At 32.9% G+C, this 19,172-nt stretch overlaps 1 protein-coding gene across 4 annotated transcripts in view; it reads right to left on the bottom strand.

Annotated features, from left to right (window-relative positions):
- Clint1 (clathrin interactor 1) overlaps nucleotides 1-19,172 on the bottom strand; it is a 61,700-nt gene that overhangs the window by 15,779 nt on the left and 26,749 nt on the right. For 2 of the 4 annotated variants that reach the window (XM_015492663.2, XM_015492665.2), the window contains exons 2-7: nucleotides 12,678-12,782; nucleotides 12,027-12,123; nucleotides 9,143-9,251; nucleotides 8,063-8,227; nucleotides 5,014-5,191; nucleotides 837-1,083 (exon numbers count right to left, since the gene is read on the bottom strand). In XM_015492663.2, the coding sequence (XP_015348149.1) occupies nucleotides 837-1,083; nucleotides 5,014-5,191; nucleotides 8,063-8,227; nucleotides 9,143-9,251; nucleotides 12,027-12,123; nucleotides 12,678-12,782 (901 nt within the window). Of the gene's footprint in view, nucleotides 1-836; nucleotides 1,084-5,013; nucleotides 5,192-8,062; nucleotides 8,228-9,142; nucleotides 9,252-12,026; nucleotides 12,124-12,677; nucleotides 12,783-13,693; nucleotides 13,712-16,633; nucleotides 16,888-19,172 lie in introns of those variants that run through there. The other 2 variants (XM_015492664.2, XM_048782698.1) reach the window with 2 other exon arrangements.

The following is a 19,172-nucleotide window of genomic DNA, read 5'->3' as shown; positions in this document are numbered from 1 at the left end:
AAAAGTTAAAAAAAAAAAAAACCACCACATGGGTGAAAATTATATATCATTTCAGAAGATACATGGCAAAAACTGTCGGAGTTCTTGTTCTTGCCATTACACATGCCTAGCTTTTTGTTTGTTTTGTTTTGTTTTTTGAGTCACCTACAATTTGCAGAACACATTAGAAAAATGTTTTCCTCAGCTTTTAGCTACATCTAGTGCGAAGACACAAATGGAAAAACTGTAACGGGGGAAGAGTGACAAAAACAATAATTCAATTGTCCAGGGCAAATCTCCCCCTTTGGCTGATTTTTGTATGAAAGACTATCTCCTTGTGGCCAGCTATCCAGTAGGTGGATTTTATTTTTGTGGTGAATAAAAACAAAAGAAGGTACAAGAAACAGTGCTTCTTACAGCACTGATGGCAGTGAGGTAAATAAGCTTCCCTTTATAGTTACCATCTCAAGGCTAAATGAGACTTTCTCCTATGTATTCATCTTCTTATTCATTCATCTTTTGTCACTTCTTAATTCTGCCATGTTTTAGTTCAAGGCTTGGTAACCAGTGGTGATAATAGATGAAAACAAATACACTATATATTCTGATTTACAACCTCCCCCAAATGAATCAAGAGTGTCATTTCTACTTTCACATGAAGTACATAATCATTCTACAATTGGACAGGTTTCTTTCCCCAAAGAATTTCTTATTATTAATGACTCTGAGTAATACATGCCAGATGATCTATAATTAATATGATTACCTAGAAATGCCAAAGCCTACTAATGTCGAAATTGTAAAAGTAGTTTATTAGAATAAACTATGTGTAATGTGTAAGCTCGGGCCATTCCCACCTTAGCTGAAGACTGAGGTGGATGGGTTGAAGCATTCTGATCTGGACTTGCTTTGTCTCCTGTGTAATGTGCTGCTGCTCCAAGATCAATGGTTTTGGAAGGATTTGCTGTGCGCTTGTGTCTAGTTGTTGTGGTCTCTGTGGCCTGTGTGATATGGATATGCTTTGTCGTCACAGTTTCCTCTTCATCTTTGAATTCACCTTTGGGAGATCTGCCTCTTCTTGCTTTCTTTTCCTCATCGCTGTCACTAAAAGATATTAAAAATGAAGCAAAATAATAAGACTTGGGATTATTTTTAAATGGAATCCTTAGTGACTTGAGTTAGAGAATTTCAAACACGATAACTCCAAAATCCTATACTTTGACTATTTGACAGGGATCAACAGAATGTTATCTAAGCTTCCTGAATAATGATATGTATGTACTGGGGAGGGGAAGTGGGAATCTGCAGAATTCCCTAGGTAAGTCTAAAACACTGCTATGAAAAAGTCTTTACAAAAATGTGTACAAATAAAAAAATACCTAAAATAACTCAGGTTTTTGTTTATTATATATTTAAAGCTTAATTAAAAGATTAAATAGGATTATCAGAATCAATTGGTAATATTCTAGTATTTAAAACATCTGCACTTGATGATCCTTTTTTGAAATGTACTTGTGAACATAGCTACAGTTCCATTTTTATAACATAATTCAGTCACCAACTCTCATATACCAAGGCATATAACATAGTAAAATTTTACGATTTCAAAGGATACTTTAAAAATATTACCCTATTTCAATTCAAGTGATTAAATGCTATCTGCAAATGCAGAAAATATGAGGTAATACACTTTACAGCTGTACTGTATTTTACTATATTTGGAGTTTAAACTTTTACATAACTATGTAAACTGCTTCAAAGAAACTTACCTATATTGAAAATGTTTCTGAAATGATTTCATTTTGCTCACATTAAAAATATTCTATTTTTAACAACGTAAAAAAAACAGAGGAAAACCTGGATTTTTATATGTTGGGAATGAAAATGTCAGTACTAGTCTGTTGTCCAGTTATAAGGCACTGGTTTATTTATTTTTTCCCCCTGGGTACAAACAGAGAAAGACAAAAAGAGACAGAGGGGCAAAAGAGAAAGAACCAGGAAAATGTTCCACTTCTTTTATTAATTTTAGAGTAGGTGGTTTAATTTATAAATATCCTGGAACAAAATGCTTAAAATCCACCTTTAAACTATGACTGTTGGGCTGGGGATGTGGCTTAAGCGGTAGCACGCTCGCCTGGCATGCGTGCGGCCCAGGTTCGATCCTCAGCACCACAGACAAACAAAGATGTTGTGTCCGCTGAAAACTAAATATTAAAATTCTCTCTCTCTTTAAAAAAAAAAAAAAAAAAAAAAAACCATGATGTTACTGAATGAATTTAGAACTTGTACAAATAAAGGATTAGAAACGAATGGCTTTCAAACAGAAAAAGGATGAAAACATTTTTTTAAAAAAAGATTCTTTTTCTTTCTTTCTTTTTTTTTTTTTTTAAAGAATTTAACCTTTTATTTTATTTATTTTTATGTGGTGCTGAGATTAAACACAGGGCCTCACCCATGCTAAGCAAGTGCTTTACCACTGAGCTACAACCCCAGCCTAAGATGAAAACATTTTTAAAGAAAACCTATAATTCTGGTAAGTGGCCAAGAGCTCTTACTAATCTCTCACCAACGAAAAATGACCCAAAGCTTCCAGCAATCAGGCCTATAAGTAGAACTGTATTTCTTACCTTTTTGATATTCAGTTTTGTCAGTGCAGGATAATTTCTTTATAAATTGAGAATATAAATCTGACTGGCACACAACGAAATGAAAGCTTCACATGTGATCAAGTTCAAGAATCCCTGACTAATAATGAACTAAAGTCTGAAATTCTGGTAAAGTCTGAGATAACATGCAATTTTTGTCTAAAACTCTACTGCTCTCTCAGAGTACAAGATGAAAAGTCTTTGGCGTGCCTGTTAGTGTGATATATCATATTTGCTTATCTCTAGCAACTGAACATTCTATATAAAAGACTTAGAAAATCTAGTAGATTCTTTCTTAGAGGGAACACATGGGGAAAACTACAATAAGGGAAAATCTGAGTGGGCAGAGAAGGGAAACAAAGAAGGAACATAGATACTGAAGCTCGAAGGGCAAAGGAAAAAAAGTTAACAATATTAGAATGTAGGACTGGGGGTGTAGCTCAGCAATAGGGGGCTTACCTACCATGTATGAGTTTTATCCCCAGTATTGGGAAAAACAACATACCTTATTTCTAACCAGCCTACGCTTCCTTGAGTCCCACTTCATGAGGAAATCTCAACAGATTACATGGCTACTGTTTTCCACAATGAAGCCAAAAATACACAGGCCAAGAGAACATTAATGAACAAAAATAGCATGGAATATCTGAAGCAGGCGCTCTTTCCCCAAATTTAGTTATTTATGATTATCAGTTTATCATATGCATACTCCTTTATAAAGGAGATAGAAATGCAGTTGTAAAATGGATCTCTGGCCATTCAAAGATCATATTCCAGAAATGGCCTTTAAAAAGATGCATTTCAGCCAGGTGTTGTGGCGCACGCCTATAATCCCAGTGGCTCAGAAAGCCGAGGCAGGAGGATTGAGAGTTCAAAGCCAGCCTCAGCGAAAGCTAATAACAAACTCAGTGAGACCCTGTCGCTAAATAAAAATACGAAATAAGACTGGGAATGTGGCTCGGAGGTCGAGTGCCCCTGAGTTCAACCCCTGGCACTTACATAAATAGAGATATTTCATTGATTTAAATAAATATGGAAACATACTGAAAATACACTAAACAAATTTACACTAAACAAATTTCAGAACCTATTTCAAAAGTAGATTACATTTTTGTTTTTTACGTCTTAATGAACCCCTAAATCTGAACCATTAAGATATCTGGGTAGGAAAAAGAAAGACAGTAATTAGTTACAAGAATGCACTTGAAGGCTCAGTTCCATTATTGTGTAATTTTAGGTGGGTCCACACAATCTAAATGGGCCTTGGTTTTACTTCTAAAAAATAAAGTCCTTAGTCCACCTTATTTAATAGAGATATTGTAAGGCATACATAATACAGGTCTTCTAAAATCTGCCTTGCAACTTAAGCACTATACACAATGCCTTTTAATTTGGAAGAAAAACTAGCTTACACCTATACTGGTAGGTAAGAATAAAAACTGAATGTTTCAAAGCTCCAGTATGTTCTATGTAAAACTAAATACAAATGCCCCACCACAGAAAATAAAGTTTATAAAATATAAGTCTACATTAGAAAAGTTTTGGTTCAAACTTCACTTGGATTTGCTTTTTGGTACATACTGTCTAAAATCATAATAAAATGTAATGGGAAAAGTTAAATTTCAAATCCTTTACCTTTATTTTAAACTTACTACATGGACTTCATTATTCCTCAACAGTATCTTAGATCCCTGGATCATTTGATGTCAAAATGCAAAATAATCTTTAAATGTTTTTACTGGGGGCAAGAAACTCCAAGGGAAGACCAAGTAGTCTGAATAAACATATAGAGGACAGATAATCAACTTTAGAAACAAATGGGCACAGACAAAACAAAAGGAATATCAATACTAACAGCAATAATGTTTGGCCTAGCATCTTTAAAACAAATGAATGCTGCTTGCTTCAGTAGCACATATACTAAAACTGCAATGTTGTAAGAAAACTAGTACACCCTTTATGCAACGATGACTAGTAAATTCACAAACCATTCCACATTTTTGCATAGGGCACTTTTAGGGTGGTGAAACTATTCTACATGATGCTTTGTGAGTATTATGCATCTGTCAAAACTCAACAGGACTGCACAACATGGTGAACTCCAAAGCAAGCTATAGACTTTAGTTAAAACATATCAATATAGGTTTATTGTTAACAAATGTACCATAGTATAGTAAGATGTTAAGCAGGAAAATCGGTGGGGAAGGAAAGAGGGGACATATGGGAACCCTCTGTACTTTATACACAAATTTTCTATGAACCTAAGATTTCTCTAAATGTCTAATTTTTTAAAAAGCTGAATTTCAAATAATGTCAATATCACAAACAAAAATCTAGCTGCATATATTTAGCACCCTTTTTAAGAGACCCGGAGACAAAATGTTAATACCTGCATCTTTCTGGAGAGTCTTCTCTATCTTTCCTCCGGAACTTGCTGATGGTGTCATCAATTGTGCTTCCAATTTTATCACTCAGTTCACCTAATTTATCACTGAATGGAAAAGCACTCTTGTTTTTATCCCACTCCTCATCCCATTTTGATTTGGGTTCAGGATCATATCTTTCGCCTATATAACACATTAAAAAAAGAAACAACTCTAAGGACATTCAATTCAAAAGGTGTCTACACTTCTTATTTCTGAAGCTTTTCCTCATAATATAATCATTTTCAAAGGAAAACAGAAACCTCTGACAGTGCTGAATCAACACAATTATAGCAAGGCGCAGCATGTAATGTCATTAAGTAGCAGAAATGCAGATTCAAAAGCTTTTGTTTATGAAAACTTTCACAACCTTAATGTGCAGCATTCAGGAAGTTCCTAAAGGCTGTTGAAAGTAGTAGTAGAAAACACAAAAAAACACAAGTTCTACAAGCACAAGAAAAATAGAAATCTTTTTGTTTTTCAAATATTACTTAATAATTGTGTTTCATTCCTATTTTTAATTTAAAAATTTTTAGAAAAGTATTAGACATCAACAGTGTCTTAAAAAAACAAGAAAGTAAGGCAGGCATGCTGGCAATGTGCCTGCAGTCCCAGCTATGTGGGAGGGGAGGCTGAAGCAGGACTGCTTAAGACAATGAGTTCAAGGCCAGCTTGGGCAACACAGAGACAGTCATTTCAAATATCAATCAAATCAAATCAGTCAATCTAAAGGAACTCCACCATGAATGCTACATGTTCCAATATGCTGGCATCAAACTAGAAAAACAATGGATTTTAAAGCATCGGAAAGTATTTTATAATTACTGTAAAAAGAATATTCCAGCTACTAAAAACTGTACACACTAGAGTCATATAGTATGATGATATTATACAGTCAAAGACCAAGTGGAAATATATTCTCGAACTGGTGAAGCGTATAGAACTTCTGTGTGAATCAGGGAATGAAGAGAAAAGATGATGGTAGTGAACAAAAGATTCAAAATGTTAAGATTTTTATTATTCCTTACTCTTTAGAACCCAATGAAGACACAAAATGGAATCTTTCCATTTCTATGTCCAAACTGAATTTAGGAAGCAAGAGTGGGAGTAGAGAAAGCAATCAAGTTTAATAAAAAAAAAAAAAAAAATCAAAAAAGTAGCTAACAGACCATTGTTTCCAACATTTGTTAAACCAGTTTTTATGGCATACATGCCCTCTGGAGACTGTACAAATCCAATTTGCTGAATTGTGGGCTAAAACTTCAAGGCTAAAATTTTCTGTAGTAAAAACATTGTACTAGGGCCTGGGGATACAGCACAATGGTAGAGTGCTTGCCTAGTGTGTACAAGGCCCTGGGTTGAATCATCAAAAAAATTTAAAAATCTATTTCTGGGTGTGTGTAACAAACGTAGAAGTGGTCACCAATTTAAGAAAATATGATAACAAAACTTCAACCAGGAAAGGTTTTCAGAAGTAATTTTCTAATAATGTATGTGCACATTTCAGTAGCAATGTGATGAATTAGACTTTGAAAAGAAACAAATATACAAGAAAAATGAAAAGAGATGAAAACCAAAATGATTAATATTGGTGAAGATCATACTAAATTAGTGCTTAACATAATAGGTTTTGGTAAGACACTATCTAAAGTAAGGATGATAAAACACACAAAAAAGTTAAAATAATCAAAAAGGTTGCTAACAGACCATTGTTTCCAACATTTGTTTTTCGTTAGTTAAGTCTGAAAAACAATAATAATTTAGCAAAGAATGTGAAAGTTGTTTAACTCTTCTGTCAATACAGATGCTGCAATCAGTCTGCTGTGACTGAGTCTGAAAACTCTCAATTTTCTAAATTTATCTGATATAAGTGCACATTGTAATAGTCCAAAAAAAGGGGGATGCAAGTAGAATGAGTAAATGAATTGCATATAGCAATTTTTGTTCAAAATATATTAAATTTCTTTAGCTACAGTGAAAAAGCTAAAGAAAAAATATTTGAGCAAATAATACAAAAAGTTTTTTACTCTCCTCCAGAAACAAATCCAAAACATATACTGTAGAAAAATATTCTTGTCAAATTCATGAAATAATTTTTATGTGGTGCTTTGTCACTTAAGGGGAATTTTTCTGATAGAAATAAGCTGAGAGAGCAGTACTTTTTCTTAGAGAGTAATAAAAGGAACATAGAAATAATATTCTATGGGTAATCCCAAAGTAATAAACCTCAATATAATCCAAATAAAAATGAACTTGATTTTAGGTAGTGGGAACTAGAGTGTCCCCAAAAGCAACTGTGAAGATCCATAGTGCTAACCTCTCTGCATATATACTATAAACTGTCAAAGTTCACAGAAGACAGGGTGAATTGAAATGAACATGCTGTGAAAGAAAATTCTTAATTTTGTGTATGCTTCAAGAACCAAGCATCCTATTTTTAAACTACTCCATTAAAAATAAGCATTAAATATTCTAGTTGCTCCTAAATGTGTTAGAAACAACAAACAAAGCAACAGATCCAGATGAAATCAAGTGATAGTATAGCCAGTAATCTTTTTCTCAAGTTATATATTGCTTCACTAAGGGAACAGAAACTGAAGCTGGATTGACTTGAAGGACGCATATGTGTTTGTGGACAAAAATGTGAGCTAAACCGGTTTTGAAATAAAACAATGAATCTCTTGACCGAACTTGGTATTTTTATGCTCTACAATATGAGTGAGAGAAACTACTTTTCTGAAGAAGTGTATACATCTTTTTTATTTTCTATACATTAATACAAAGTTTGCAGTTAGCTAATTAGTTAAAATCACATTCTTGAACCTGTAATAAAAACAAGACAAGAAGATTTCCAGGATCCATGTGATTGCAGCCAAAATGAGTATCATGTGTATTTAGTAATCTGTATCTTCCTAGAAAAAAATAGCATTTTGGTATTTAGTATTTTAATGATTCTTAAAATACATCTGAGAAACTAAACTGATGCTTAGATGCCATCCTATCTTTAATACTCACTGTATCTGAATCCTCCAACACTGTCTGAGGAAACCCCAACATATTTGTCTTTGTTCTTCTTTGCTTTCTTTCGCTCTTCACGAAGCCTGTCGTCATCCTGGGCAAATTCAACCAATTCCTTCACCTTCTGGCGAATATTTATACCTTGATCCTTGCCATGCTCATCTTCAGAATGGTAAGGAAGAAAAGAAGCGAATGAATTCATTTAATACACACCAAACTCTAAGACAAAAAAAACAGTAAATCTACAAAATAAGAAACTAACTTCAATATTTTGAAAAATAAAAACAAGAGGTAGATTGTGGTACACTGTGTCATTTCCTTTTTAGCAAATCCTAAGTTATAAAATGCAATTCTGCTTTACAGATCACAGATAATAGTACTGTGTAAGGTCAATTAAAGACCCACTAAAAATTAGGGTTAGTGAAGATGACCACATGAAATGAATATATCCATAAATGTTTTCTATTATATTTTAACAGAACAAATCAAAACAAGAACCGCCTGAATATTTTAATGACTGAAAAGCACCCCAAATGTCTTGGTTTCCCAATACAAGTTTGGGAACATTAATTATGAGGACTTAGTGTAGCTGAAAAACTGAATTTTTTAAAGTACTAGGGCATGCTACAAAATGAAGTGTGCTTCATTCTCTAGCCTCTTTCACATTCAAAACACACTCTGGCCTTGCTGCCTTTGCACAGTAAATATTATTTGGTGGGAGGGGGGAAAACCCAGCTTCAAACAGATGTGTGTGTTTTGGAGCTCTAACCTTTTCTTCCCATATGATTAAAGCTATTCCTTTATGGACACCACAGGGGACCAGTCTCCAGTGCATATTTTAATATAAACCCGAACACTCATGTTGTGTTGGTTCTGTTGTTATTAGCCAGTCTTTTCTGCAAGTTTCTTGTCTTCACTAATTAATACTCTAGGGCCCCACGTCTTGGATTCTGCACTCGTCACACAACCAGCAACAGTCACATTCTAATTAGAGCAGAGAAGCTTCTAAGCTGGTTCAGGTGACTGACAACTCCAACTACTGTTTTAATTTGCTTATAAGGTTTTTCTATTGCTCACCTACAAAGTGGTAATTTTCCAGGGATCGCAAATCATAAATGTGTTCTCTGGCACTTGTAACAACACGCTCTGATCCATTTCTTATGAGGTAAGCTAGAAGCAGCAAGGACTGTAAAAATATAAAGCACCAAATGATTTAACGAAATAAATTCTGGTAAAGCTTTGGTAAATGGTTAAAAAAATTTTCAACATTAGCAAATAAATAATCATGGTGGTGATGAGGAGGGTTTCTTTACTCTGTATTAGACTTTAAATACATACTCTAGCACATATTATCAATTTGAAGTTCCTGTGATATAGAGTACAATAAATATAAATTATCCAATAAGTCCTATATGTCAAATTTTTTTTTTAAAAAAAAGAATCAATAATTCTGATGTTTAACAACACTGCATGATACAAATGAACAATGAGGCTTTAAAAAGAGGGCTCAGTTTTTACTTCTTCTGTAGGTATTATGGAACTGTGAATTAATAGAACTATCAAAATTATCTGGCATTTATATAAACCTATAGTATTTTTCCAAGGTAAAATTTGATTTTTAGGTTATTGATGTAGCATTTACATCAAAAAGTTAATGCCAACTAATGAAAGAAAAAACTTAAGTTTTCAGAAGGTTTTGCTAAAATGCAAGAATGGCTACCAATGAATATAGGGTAGTGTAATTATTCTGAAATAACACAGTAGTGACTCTTGAACAACTTTGTGAATACACCAAAAACTGCACTGAACTGTACATTTTAAACATAATCTTGTTGGAACAAACTTCACTGAGTTATATGAAAAAATGATTAGGTTGTTGAAATTAAGGAACTCAAAACCTCTTCCTATCAGTGATTTATTTATTTATTTTTAAATAATTTACCCAAGAATTAAAAAAACAAAAACGAAAACAAGCACCAACCACAACTTCAATTTCTGAAAGCATACTTACTTAATTTACAGAAATTTCACTATTTCATCATAAATACAAGCAGAAGTAAAGACAGTGAATGTTTTCAGAAACAAACATAAGAAAAAGATCTATAACATCATTAGCAATTAGGAAAATGCAAATCAAAATTACATTGAGATTTATTCTCACACTAGTCAAAATGGCAATCATCAAGAATACATATAATAAGCTGGGTGTGGTGGCACAGCCTGTAATCCTAGAAACTTGGGAGACTGAGGCAGGAGGACCTCGAGTTCAAAGTTAGACTCAGCAATTTAGTGAGGGACTAAGCAACTCAGCAAGATGGTGTCTCTAAATAAAATATAAAAAAAGGGCTAGGGATGTGGTTCGGTGGTTAAGTGCCCTAATGCCCTGGGTTCAATTCCCAGTACCAAAAAAAAAAAAAAAAAAGAATACACATAATAATAAATGCAGGAGAGAAAGAATGTGGAGAAAATAAACATTTCTAACATTTTTATACTGTTAGTGGGACAGTAAATTAGTATAATAACTAAGGAAATCAGTATGGCGATTCCTCAAACGACTAGGCATTGATCCAGATATACTGCTCCTCGGTATTTACCTTAAAGAAAGAATTAAAGTCTTCATAACTACAGTGATATATGCATACCCATGTTTATAGCAGCACAATTCACAATAGCTGAACTATGGAATAAGCCTAGATATCCATCAAAAGATAGATGAATAAAGAAAGTGTGGGATATATACACAATAGAGTTTTATTCAACTAGAAAAAAAAATGAAATTAATACCATTTGCAGGAAAATGAATGAAACTAGAGACGATCATGTTAAGTGTCAAAATCAGAAGACTAAGGGTCATATTTTCTCTTATATAAAAAAGCCAGAGGATCTAAAAAAAATCAAAGGGAGATCAACAGAGGAAAGGGAAGAGAAAAGGGACAAGGGGTGGAATGTGGAGAGGGAGGGAGGAAGTTCTGGGGAGTGATATTGGTCAAATTATGTTGTTATATTGTGTGAACACATAACAACAAATCCCATCAATTTTAATACACCAATAAAAAATGTAGGAAAAAAACACAACAACAATAAAAAAGAAACAGATAACAAAAAGAGATTTTTAATCCTGAAAATCAGAACTTTCAAAGGTTCAAATATGAATGTTATGTCATTTTGTTACGTATTTTGAGTAGTAAAAAAAAAACATGGTAGGGTTGTAAGAACAAATGACACCTAGTTTTAGAATTGTGCATTACATGTTATCAGGAAAGGAATCTGATAAAGAGTGCATATATGTTCAAAATTTAAAAAATATTAGAATTTGAGTCTATATAATGCCAGTGACTCAGGAGGCTGAGTGAGGCAAGAGGATTGCCAAAGCTAGCCTCAACAAGTTATGGGCCCTTGGCAATTTAGTGAGACCCTGTCTCAACATTTAAAAAGGGTTGGGAATGTGGCTAAGTGGTTAAGCACTGCTGGGTTCAATTCCCTGTACCCCTGCCCCACAAAAAATTAAGTCTGTGTATTTAGGATTAAAAATCCTATTATTTTCTGAACTAATATTTTTTGGGTGCTGAATACTGTTAGAATCCTATTATTATAAATTAGGCAAATTTTTATGCAGCGATGACAAACTACATAAGACTTGATTTCATCTTAACTGCTCATAGACTAAACATGTATTATTAGAGATGAATTATTTTGATAAGTGCAAACATTTTTTATAGGAAAAAATTTCTTAAATATTTAACATTTAAAAGCTGCATTAGTTTTAAACATTTTACATTACCAATAGTTCTTTACAATGACTGATAAATAGAACACAAATAACAAATATGCTTCCTTTATGTGTTTTCGACTATTCTATTAAAGGATTTAATGTGCTTCAAAATCACTTCTGTATGTGTGCTTTAAATTCTAAGCATTTGTTTTCAAGATATTAGATTATAAAATAGGCTTATGTTCATACCTTATAAACTCTTCTCCAATTCTTTTTGTTGTCTTTTAACATTCGAGACCAAAGCATGTTCATAAGTTCTGGAAACTGTTCATACATAAAGGTAGCCCTGAAAAAAACAATGATTTTTCTCAAGAATTTGCAATATGTTAACTTTGACAGTAGATGGCAGGCTTGCTCTAAATTATTATATTTCCCCCAAAAGAGCTTAAAAAAGAATAAGCTTAATTCAAAAAATGTGGATGATACATTCCTTGAAAATGTTCTTCCTATATTTTAAACAATACCTATAATATTTGTAGGCACCACTAATTAATATCATACTTTGCAAGTTCTTTATTCACTGACACAGTGGCCCCGATATTCATCACAAAAAATTCTTTAGAACTTTACTTCCAAGTATTTTGTACTCATACTTCAAAATTTACATGGTAAGCTACAGTAAGTCTTGAAACTTCACCGAGAAAGAAAAACTGTGGGTTTTTTTTTTTCTGAGCCAATTTTTAAAGGGAATAGACCCTGTATAAAACTTTGTACATCATTATCTGAATAATTATGCAAAATTTATATTTGGCAGCTAGTTTAAAACTGAAAGAAAATTTCACATTTTTATGTAAAGATGCTTTGATTCTTTCTGCATTGCTGAGTCAAATTATCACTTACTTGGCAATCTCTCCCATGAGTTGCCCAGAAGGTCCCCAAGGATCATCATTCGTTGCTTCTCGAACCTTAGACTCAATTTCTGAATAATTCATAACCACATTGGTGCTGCAGAGAAAAAAATGCACGCACATACGCACAAAGATTAGCATCAAAACTGAGAAACACATGAAAACTTAATAATGACACTACTGGGTGTCCTAATGAGCTACCTCTACAGGGTGGGAAAGAAAACATCTTTTGTGCACAAACTACCCCAAGGACACTATATAACACATTTAAGCTATCTTTAAGAAGATTTTACTATTCTACTATCCTTCAAGAATACAGATGAGAGACTGCATTAGAGCTGGCCTAAATTCCATAAAAAAAAATGGACTTGGTTAAATTAAAAAGAGAACTGAACATGCTAGAGTCTATTATGAAACTAAGTTGTCAGTTTCTTGATCAGACTTGGTTTACATGCAGGTTTAGGTTTCCTGATTACAAAAAATTCTGTAGATTAAGCAAAATTACACTGGAGCTGAACACTACATCATATTTTCAAAAAAGAATGATGAATCAAAGATAATCAAAGTTATTTAGGAGTACTTTGAACATTTACTTGTAATTCCAGGCTTTTTTTCATCTATTATATATATTTTCCATCATCATATAGTAGTTATCCCTACTTTTATTGGCTACATAATATTCCATCAGGTATATTTATGATATTTAACTTTCCCTTAAGATTTCAGCAATAGTCAATAACATGGACCCTAAGAATCAGAAAACTGATACCAATCACACTTTGTGACCTCTAGCAAAATAAATTATCGTAATCTCAAATTCTTCAAATGTAAAATGGGAACAAATAAAAACAACACCTTAAAGGGCAGCATATTAAATAATGTTTAGCACAGTGATTGACATATAGGAAATGCTCAAAAAATGTTAGTTACCATAACTGAACATAATAACCACTAGAATTTTAAAAATTAAACAATATTTTAATAAAGAATTAACTCTGAGAAAAATACCTTTGAAAACTTAAGACATGTGATGGCAAAATGTTTGGTTGTTAAAATGCAATTTGTCATCCTTATATGAATGTAAGAATTCAAAGACATTCTGAGAAGGAATAAAGAAATACTATGAAAATGTGACATATAATAGTAGTATTAATTTGCCATCTAAAGCTCCAATTATTACTGAGCAATCATTATATAACAGATACTGTGAATATGGTAATTCAAATCTTCCATTTAAAATTAAATCTTAGAAACAAGTTTTTAAAATAGCAGAATTTGGTAGCTATTACTTACATTATACCCCCGTTTTGCTATCTGATTTTTCAGTCATCAAAAAGTACTGTTTTTTAAATAAGGAAGGCTTGGTTGAAACTGGCACTCAGAATCTCTTCAAATTTATTTTAATCCTTTCAATTTCTTTAACTTTAGGGAAGAAACTAACATACACGTTTGGGTCAAATGACTTGCCAAATCATTGAATAACTTTAGCTTCTAGATTTACATTCAGAACACTGTTCTATTAAGGAAGAAAAGTGAAATCCTGGTATTTTATTTTGAATGCTGGAGAAAACATTCTTCTAAAATATCAACTAATTTGATAAAATAAATGCAAATTACTTCCTTGAGACTAAATAAATCCATAATCTCTACAGTCCCTTCAAAATTTAAACCTCTTAATGAATTTTCATAAAAATCCAATAATGATTACATTGAAGGTAATTTTATGTACAAATGCAGAAGAGTAATTTTATTCCTAATTTTTTTCAGCAATGGGATCAAAATAAAACCCAGGCAGCCAATAACAGATATGCAATTTACGATGCCACAAAATGATAGATTTCAGAATGCTTTTGTTTATCCTGGTGGCTGAAGAATGCATAGCTTAGGCAGTTAAAAGTGCCAAAATGCAGCTGTGAAAATGAACAATAGCAATTAGGATTATAATTCACCCAAGCATTTCATTACCAAGAATGCACTTGAAATCTCTCTCCATTGTTTAATTTGTTGGAGAACAAGATGAAAGGAGTTAATCTCCAGTCCATGTACATGAAATATTTTTACCAGAGCCTTCATAAATGCTTTAGTTTTCCGAACACTACTTTCCTTGTTCAAGCTACAAAGGCCCATGGGTCAAATGAGAAAGGCACTGTTTCCGTAACCCTTCACAAGATTCTTTGCTTAAGGCCTGTGTGTCTGAGTGGTGTGTGTTTAGAGAGGTGGCAAAGAGCCAGTAATTTAAGAATCTCCTTATTTCCTTTGTTGAAAAACAATGGGAGCCTTAGAATATACAATATAAAGTATAACCACAGAAGGATATGGTAACTATAACAACAAAAAATTAGTCTACTTCCAGGAAGTGAATTGGGCTCTATTTTAAAGCTATTTTCCAGTGAAACTGTTGCTTTCAGAAAAGGGAAAGAATTCTTTCCAGATCAGATCTGATAGTACAGAGAATTCCAAAACAAAGTGTTTTTGAGCTTTACTTGATTCAGAAACAACTGTAAACTAAACCAAAACAAAACAACACTGTATAGTTTGGCTTTATTCCAGGTTGTTTAAAAATAATGGTTTCTAAAAAGACAGAAATGGTATTTTGATCCTTCCTTTCCCATGTTTTCTATTGTCCTCCATCTGTGTACTATTCATAATTCCAGTAACCCCTTCTCTCAAAAAAAAAAAAAAGAAAAAAGAAAGAAAAATTTTTCAGATGTTTGAAAGAAAAAACAGTTTAATTTTTTAAACTTCCTATGATTGACAGAAATGTCTGAAGAATGGCTATTTCAGACACTAGAGGGAGCTATCTAATCAGTTTTTTTAAGAGATGCAAAATTCAGACAAAGGTCTAAGATATATTGTTAGCAGAATTATAGAAAATACCAACCAGTAAGTTTTATAACATTTAGACTAATACCACAAACTAGTGACTTCAGAACTTGTACTAATCCTAAACTGAAATTCCTAACTTGAAAACTTAAAAAAAAACAAAACTCTTTACATTGTATTACCACACCATATTGTGGCCTTTTGTTAAGACTCAAAATCCTTGGATACTGTGTGTGTGTGTGTGTGTGTGTGTGTCACACACACACACATTTTAACCTGTACTTCCTTTCATTATAACACTTAAGAACATAACAAAAAATTCTCTGAAACACCAAAACAATTTCCCATATACTACTTTAAACCAGCTTGGCAGTGATATCAAAAGAAAATTCAACCTATAAAAATGTCTAATGAGTTTTAATGCTTCTGATGATCACCAATATCTTTTCTCTCCAGGTTTTTAACCTGTTTTTAATTTCTACAGACATGAAAATGTAAAATGGAGGGGAAAAAAAGAAAAAAATTTAAATGTTGCTGTATTTTTAATTATTCTATTGCTAGCATTAAATGTTATCTAGATTGAATTATCTGAAATGTTATCTAATTAGACTGAAAACAATCTAATAATCATAAAGCGCAAATGCGTCCTCCTCACATTGCTCTAGGTTTACTCAGTATTTTTAGCTTTGTCTTTGCTTAGTCATGAAAATGAGTGACAAGACGAGGTAGGTTTTCTTCTGACCTGAGGATCAATGATGATTAATATCACTCTGAAAATGTAACAGTACCTACTGCTGGGTAGTTTAGTGATACAAACAGTTAATAATAACAAAACTTAAAGGTCTCTGATGTCAGGCCAAAAAGAAAAAGCAAAGGGAAAGAGGGAATAACCAAAGCAAAAAATACAGGAAGCTGCTCATGTTGTGAAGATTTTACTGGAAAGCAATTCTGAGCCACTGCTTTTTATGTGGATAAAATTCAAAAATGCAATCATCATTGTTCATGTGTGTGCAACTTTTCACTGCTTCTACTCGCACTTCCCTGTTTGTTCCTCAAGCACCCTAACAATAGGTAGGACACAACTAAGATTTCCCATGGAAAGGATAACCAATACCAATAGCTCACCAACTGCTGAAAGGTACCATCCTGAAGCTCTGCACCAGCTTCTAAAACTGTGAGTACAGCCACATTCAATCAGTCAAGGGCTGAGTATCTTGTTTCCATTTGGCCTTCCCCATCCTCCTTTTATTTGACCACTTGATATTGATAAAATACTGAGCTATTTTACTTGATAAATTTGGATCCAGGTTTCAGAGGCAGAATTAGTGGAAAGCAAAAGCATTTAAAATGGGGCTTTTATAGTCAATGCTTCTTCTGATCTGCATTAAGAAAAATCAGTAAAATGATTAATGAAAAAAAAAAACTGTAAGTCATTATTACTGTTATTTTCTTTGTCTTACAAATTCAGGTATATGCTTTCTAAAACAAAACTATACACCAAAAGAAAAAGTGGAGCATAAATGTAATCTGATCTTATTAACAGATGAATAAGGAAATAGGATAATGCAGTAATATTTTTCCAAGTTTGTCTCTTCTTTTTTGAAAAATGGCGTCAAATGGGTCTACATATTTCATTTGGTTTCTTCTTTTTGTTTTAAGCTTATTATAAAGACTTTACTCACTGTAAGGTCAGGAAATATTTTGAGAGCTTTAAATGTGTTTTGTCATATGAAGACTCAGCCACTCAGAGAAAGATACAAATAACTTAGTTCCAAGCAAAGGTTTCAAATAATGGTATTTTGTTTCCCTAAAACTTTCCCATATTTTCCGAATTTCTTCCCATGAGCAACACACTGTAAGCAAAAGAAAACTATTAAATGTTAATTAAAAACAAATCCAATACTGTATCTCAGTCAGCTATAACTATTTGTAGGGAAGTAAAAAATGTTGGTAAGATGATATGAATATTATTTGTACTTCAAATAACTTTTATCAGGCTTTTTAAAGTGCAGCAAAGTAGTGACTCAAATATCTCTACATGTATTAAAAAATGTATACCAACTGGTACATGTGTAAAAGCCACAAGGAATAATTTAAGTATTTACCTTTGGAATTAATAAGATTTTTAAAAACACTATTAGGAAATAATAATTCTTACATCAAAATCTATGTATCTAAAAGTCAACTGTTAACTTTTATTTCCAAAAAAGTCCATTTTTTTTTCTTATTTTGTACTGGGGATTGAACCCAGGGATTTTACCACTGAATTACATCCCCAGACCCTGGGACCTTTTTTATTTTGAGACAGGGTCTTGCTAAATTGTTGAGGGTGGCCTCAAGTTTGAGATCCTCCTGCCTCAGACTCCAAGCTGCTGGGATTATAGGGGTGCACCAACCATGCCCAGCTTAAAAAAAATTTTAATAATGAAGATACATAAAACAATTACACTCCCTGTTAAGTATCAATCTTTAAAAAAAATTTTAAATCATAAAACACCCATGAAATGAACACTGAAGGTTTTTTCAGGTAACAAGTCATTTATGCTGGGAATTTTTGTTTGTTTTTTAGTGTTTCTAGCCATAGTACTAGGGAAATAGTAAGAATTCTAAAAACTTGATAATGGATCTAGTGTCTTATGACCTTTTTTTTTGTTTTTGTTTACATCAGGGGTGGCCTTCACCACATTATTCTTATTTATAAACAACACTTTATAGATTCAATATTCATATTTTAAACTATGTTCAATCTCATTACAGCTCTGTGAACAGTAACAAATTTACTGTCAACAACCAAGAAGTCTACTCTTAAATACAACAATTATGTAACTTTCACTGTTGGAAAATTTGTAATGCTACATAAATGACATGGCAAGGTAGAAAAACTATTAATTCACTTAGCTGGATATTTGCCAACCATTTATTTATTTATATCTCTTTCCACATTTTTATTGGTGTATTACAGTTGTACATAATGAGGGAATTTGTTGTTATATATTTGTACATGCACACAATATAATTTGGCCAGTATCACTCCCTAGCACTTCCCCCTGGCCCCCATTCCCTGGTGCCTTTCTTCTACTGATCTCCCTGCCTCTGCATCTGCACCTGTTTTCCTAACTTTCACATATGAGAGAAAACATTCGGCCCTTGATCTTCTGAGTTTAACTTATTTCACTTAACATGATGTTCTCAAGTTCCATCATTTTCCTGCAAATGACATAATTTCATTTTTCTTTCTGGCTGAATAAAACTCCATTGTGTATATATCCCACACTTTCTTTATTCATTCATATGTTGATTGAACCGAGGCTGATTCCATACTTTGGCTATTGTGGAATTGTGCTGTTATAAACATGGGTATACATGTATCACTGCAGTATGATGACTTTAATTCTTTAAGATAAATATTGAGGAGCAGTGCAGCTGGATCACAGGGTGGTTCCATGCCTAGTCTTTTGAGGAATCTCCATACTGATTTCCATAGTAATTATACTAATTTACTGTCTCACCAACAGTGTAAAAGTGTTCATTTTTCTCCACATCCTCTCCAGCATTTATTATTATGGATGTTCTTTTCTTCTTCTTCTTCTTTTTAGTTGTAGATAGCACAATACTTTGTTTATTTTTATGTGGTGCTGAGGATCAAACCCAGTGCCTCTCAAGT

Source organism: Marmota marmota, unplaced genomic scaffold, assembly GCF_001458135.2.
Source record: "Marmota marmota marmota unplaced genomic scaffold, marMar, whole genome shotgun sequence".
In the NCBI taxonomy this organism is placed as follows: Eukaryota; Metazoa; Chordata; class Mammalia; order Rodentia; family Sciuridae; genus Marmota; species Marmota marmota.
The sequence above is the reverse complement of the archived record's forward strand: the minus strand, read 5'-3'. Positions and strand labels throughout refer to the sequence as shown.